Genomic DNA, 5404 nt, shown 5'->3' on the forward strand with positions numbered 1-5404 from the left:
TTTATTATTTAGTAGCATTTGTCAGGTAGTCTGTAGAGCAAATTTCAGCCTATGGCTTTTCCCCTTACCCCAAATTGGTCACTTTGACCAGCTACTGTTCTTGTGTGATTAATCATCAAACTCACATGACATAGTTTCTGCTTCTGTTATGGCTAACTGAAACTTTTACTTCTCTTGAATAGGAGTGCAAAATGATGAATAGCAAATAACAAGCCTTGCAAAAGGAATTTTTGGGCAGATTTTTTGTCAGTGATAATATTAAGCAACCATCTGAGATTTGTAGATGTTTTTATGCAGACCCATAATTTGTCCTAACATTCATAAGCAGCAAAGGGTATGATCCTAGGAATAACAGTAGCCCTAACTCAGGTTTTAATTTGTAAACGTAATCACACTAAGCTTTTAAAATACCATCTCTATTGCCTGTGCTACACAGAATATTCACTGACCAAATCTGTGGACCAGATCAGCAAGTAAAATAACTGTTATCCACCGTATACAGTAAGTACACTTATAAATCAGTGACATCCTACATATATCAGACTTTTTTACTTTTAAAATAATTAGCTTCTGCTTCAGACCAGGAGAGATGGCTACACATAGAGCAATCAGCCTCTAGTTGAGCCAAACTGTAGTACTTTTTAGGGTGTGAACATAACGGAGAAATACATGAGAGAGACTGCTTGAGCCTGCTTGTCTGAATCCTCACAGAAATTCAGGGAGGATTCAATTGACAACTGTGGTTCTGTCTCATCAGGATTCAGTGTAATGCTCAATGCAAAAGACCAATCTCAGCAGACATGAAATACCTCACCCTGTCTCCAGCAATACCCAAAGATTTCTACAAGGCCAGGCATTCATGGGCCAGACCCTGCTCTCAACTGCTTTAACCACAGGACATTAGGAATAGTAACTTCAGTGGAGTTCCTCCAGATTTACACTGGTATAATAAAGCAGATGGAGCATGCGTCTTTGGTCACATCCAGGGAAATCTGTCTATGGAGACTCACCTGTAAGTCAGAGCAAAGTCAGGCTCACTATATCCGGAGCTCACTTTGTGAATGACTCAGTGCTAGAGACAAGGACAGCCACAGAAAGCTAGTAATGTAGTATATTAGCATGGACAGCTGGGATTCACTAGCCAGCCTTTTGCACTGCATTAAACCCTCAACCTTCAAGATAATCCTAGACACGGTTGAGGTCAATGTCACACAGTTCTGTTTCTTAAATTTCTACAAGAAACCACCCTTTCCCCTTGCTTGAAAGTCCTCACCATTCTCTTGCTTTACTGCCTCCACCATTTTGGTTTTAGCCTGCTCATCTTGTATCTTCTTCTGTTCGTTGTAACACTCAAGCACTTCTGGAGGAAGTTTTTCACCTGGGATGCGAGGCGGCAGGAGCAAGATATTATGGGAATCATAGCCTTTCAGCATTCGCAGAATCTAAGGAAGAAAAAACCCCCCAACAACATAGGTATAGGACAGCTTTCAAGAATCTGTTTTGTTCTTCTGTACCAGGGATTCCCCAAGACTCAGAAAGAGCCCAAGGACTTGCCCTCTGCAAGCACCCCTCTTACCCTATGTTGCCAGGCACACGAGACATATCCCACTGGCAAAACCAAGGTTCAGCATGCAAACTACTTTTACCAGTTCCAAACTACTTTTCCAGGAGGTTTCAGTGCCACAGAGCAGCAGGGAACATACCCAGAATACTGCACAGAGGGATAATCTAAGGGAGTTTGAGGACAAGCAGTAAAACAGAAATATCCCTGGAGGCCACAATCACAGCTCCCACCCCACAGTTCCTCTCCCACTAAGTTTGACAGTGTACTAGTTGGTCTTGTTTAATAAAGAATGGGAAACTTCAGAAATGCTGGAGAACTGAGAGGTGTTAACTAGCAATAAGATGCCCTCTCTTCTCACCTTCTCCTCAGCCAGGTACTGCTGGTCAAACTCCAAGGAATAGAACTCAATGGGAAACTTGCAGGGGTTTTTTACTACCACCTCTGCTTCATCACCAATACTATAAGGCAGCATGGGTCCCAACTCAAGCACTGAGGGGTTAAACTCCAGACGTGGCTCCAGCCCATACCCAGAGACCAGCAACGGCAGGCGTTGGCTGCTCTGGGAAATGTGAACTGTCAACTGGGTGCTGTAAAACCTCTGAGAAGAGAAAGAGAAACCCATGAGATTCCTTCACATTTCTTGTTTAAAAAAAATACAAGATGACACATAAGGCTCAAAACTGCCATTACTGTACACAGGATCAAGTCCACTCAGATCAACTGAGCTGCATCCATTGGCTTGCACCAATGGTGAATCTGGCCCAAAGTGCACAGTATTTGCATTTATGCTCATCTTAGTTGCAGGACCAATTATGACATCTAGGTCATAGATAGCAACTGAGGCTTAGGGCAAAGACAAACACAAGATGACTTTCCATGTGTTTTCCATTTAGCACTGGGTGAAGGCATAATTGTGAACTGGCAAATAAACTAAAAATACCTTGGAGTGAAAAGCTCAGCTTTGGGATAGATTTACCGCTTCCCAAAAGAGCTCATATGAGGTTACACTACCTGATCTTAATACCTGACACAGGTGTATCACACCAAAAGAAGAACTACCATAGGGAAGATTATTCCACTACTGACTCCACACCCTGACAATGAGGGCAGGTTATTGATGGAGTTGGGATACTGGTTTAGTTGGGCCTCTCATCTGAATGAACCCAGCCATTCCTGTGTTCCTATGTATATGCAGCCAGTCCAGCAAGCTGCTCTCAAGAAGCCTAGGAGGGTGTTAATGGGTAGGGAAAGAGCCAAGTATGGGGAATGGCTTCTCTTCATGGGATTTCCTTGTTTAAGGGAACAGCTTGAGGGCTGTTGAAAGGATCATCAGGTGAATTTTGGGTCAGCCTTAAGGGAGAAGCGTTTACTAAGGGACCAGAAGGGCAGCACTAGGTCAACGTGTGAATGCTCCCCCTGTTATAAAAGCCATAAAAAGAAGAGTCATATGACACAACAATACTTTACACTCCCCTGCAAAATTAACCTAGTGGTTTCAAAGTGCTTTATAGAGACAAGTATGGAGGGGGAAATGAGGCCATGCAGTGCAGCAGTGGCAGAGATGGAAATAGGCCCTCTCCCTTACTCCCAGTCTTGTAGCGAAAATAGATACTTTTCTCTATGTTTCTTTGTTCCTTGTTTTAGTATTAACCCCTGCATTCTGTAACTTTCCACCCACATGGTACAGGATGGCCCACTACGCATGTCTTACATGTTGCCCAGGTTTTGTTTTGTAATGACCAATCAAAATGTAACACGCCAACTAAAAATTGCTAGCTCAATAAAAGCAGCGCGCGCGCTTTGTTTAGGGTCGACACTGATTTGAGCAACAAGCTCCTCTGTCGGCCTGCTTGCAAGCAATAAAATAGAGTTGGACCCAGCCTGAAAGTGTGACTCTCTTCTAGAGGTGAATTGGACTAGCCTCCAGGGGATAAAATCAGCAATTTATGCAACAGTCTGACATTCTAATGACAGCACCACACTGCCCACCTCATCTCTGAGGAACACTAGAGCCAATCTTACCTCTTCTGCTGGGGCAAACTTGACCTGTAGATTGAGTCGCTCCCCTGGAGCAAGAATTCCAGAGGAGGGGATGACCTCAAAGATCCGGGGCTTAGACTTGAACTCCTGGCGCAGCTTCCGCCGTAGGCTCAATGGCAAATGTTTGTCTACCTGCTTGCCCAAAACCAACCAGTAAGATACTCTATTTCAGCACAGTCATTAGCTATAGTGTCTTATTCAGGATGTCAGGTACAGAAACAAACAGCATGGGTGTGATTTTCAAAACAGAGTAGGGCACTTAGGTACTCAATCCACATTGGTTTCAGTGGGAAGTGAGCATCTAAATCTCTTTGAATATCTCAGTTCACTATATAAAATCAATAAAATTTGCTGAGTCAGCCTCTTAACACCTCAGAGAGGACAGGCATCTTGTAGCAAAGGGCAATAACTCCTTCTGTGGACATTCTGAAACAGTTTGAAAGAAAACTTTAAAAAGAATAATAATGAAACTGAGTTCATGTTGGGTTTCCTATAGACAACACATGGCATTTTCCCACTTCTCCCTAACTTCAGCTGAGCAATTCATTCTCTCTTCTCCTCTCTGAAAGGAAACTGCTTTGGGAGAGGGGGGCTGTAAGGGACATCCATTTTCACCCCATAAAGCTGGTCCTTGCTTTGCTACACAGCATCACAAGACACTTTCCTCCCAATCCCCTGGTGTTGGGTATGGTGTTCGCACAGTGTTTCCAGCCTGTTCAGGTTTGAGAAGTAATGCACCAGGCTTAAGAACCAAATACTTCCCTGTTCCCAGCACAGAGCTGGATGGGACATAAGATCATAAGGAAGTAGGGCTGAAAGGGATCTCACAAGGTCATCTAGTCCAGCCCCCTGCTCAAGGCAGGATCGTCCTTGACTAAACCATCCCAGCCAAGTGTCTGTCCAAGTTCCTCTTACCATTTTCCAAAAATGAAGATTTCAGTTTCTCTAGGCAGCCTGTTCCAATGCTTAACCACCCTCATAATCAGAAAATTCCTCTCAATCTCCAACCTAAATTTTACCTGCTGCAGCTTGAGGGCACTGCTCCTAGTCTTGTCCTCTACTGTCACAGAGAAAAGCCAAAACTGGACACAGTACTACAGCTGAGGTATCATCAGTATTGAACAGAGCAGAAGAATCAATTTTTTTTGATTTGCAAGTGACACTACTATTATTACAGCTTAGTAGACTGTTGGCTTTTTTGCAACAACAGCCCACTGTCGGTTCAAATTCAGTTTATGGTCTCTACTATAATCCCCAGGTCCTTCTCTGCAGTACTGCAGCCTAGCCAATCATTCCCCAGCCTGTATTTGTGCATGCAATTGCTGTATTCTGTCCCAAGTGCAGGACTTTGTATTTGTCTTTGGTGAATCTCAACTGATTGACTGCAGACCATTTTTCCAGTCTATCCAGGTCATTCTGGAGGCTGGACACCTTCAAGCACATCCGTGATGGGCTGGCTTCAGGGATGATGCCCAAGGGCAACCAGCACGGTTTCATTAGGGGCAGGTCATGTCGGACCAACCTGACTGCCTTTTATAAACAGGTCACAAAAGCATTGGATGCAGGTGTCGCCGTGGATGTAGTCTTTCTGGACTTCAGCAAGGCCTTTGACACCATCTCCCACCCCATCCTCATTAAAAAACTAGGCGACTGTGGCACTGATGCCTACACAGTCAGATGGATTGCAGATTGGCTGAAGGGTCACACTCAGAGGGTGGTGGTGGATGGGTCATATTCGACCTGGGGGGAAGTGGGCAGTGGAGCCCCCCAGGGCTCGGTCCTTGGGCCTGCACTGTTCAA

At 44.4% G+C, this 5404-nt stretch overlaps 1 protein-coding gene across 2 annotated transcripts in view; it reads right to left on the minus strand.

Annotated features, from left to right (window-relative positions):
• The window catches only part of HYDIN (HYDIN, axonemal central pair apparatus protein), a 533466-nt gene that overhangs the window by 104834 nt on the left and 423228 nt on the right, over positions 1 to 5404 (minus strand). For both annotated transcript variants that reach the window (XM_019505831.1, XM_019505830.1), the window contains exons 34-36: positions 3587 to 3736; positions 1923 to 2162; positions 1274 to 1442 (exon numbers count right to left, since the gene is read on the minus strand). In XM_019505831.1, coding sequence (XP_019361376.1) covers positions 1274 to 1442; positions 1923 to 2162; positions 3587 to 3736 — 559 coding nt within the window. The remainder of the gene's footprint in view (positions 1 to 1273; positions 1443 to 1922; positions 2163 to 3586; positions 3737 to 5404) is intronic.

This window comes from Gavialis gangeticus, unplaced genomic scaffold (assembly GCF_001723915.1).
Source record: "Gavialis gangeticus isolate Ggan-Ray unplaced genomic scaffold, GavGan_comp1, whole genome shotgun sequence".
Classification (NCBI taxonomy): Eukaryota; Metazoa; Chordata; order Crocodylia; family Gavialidae; genus Gavialis; species Gavialis gangeticus.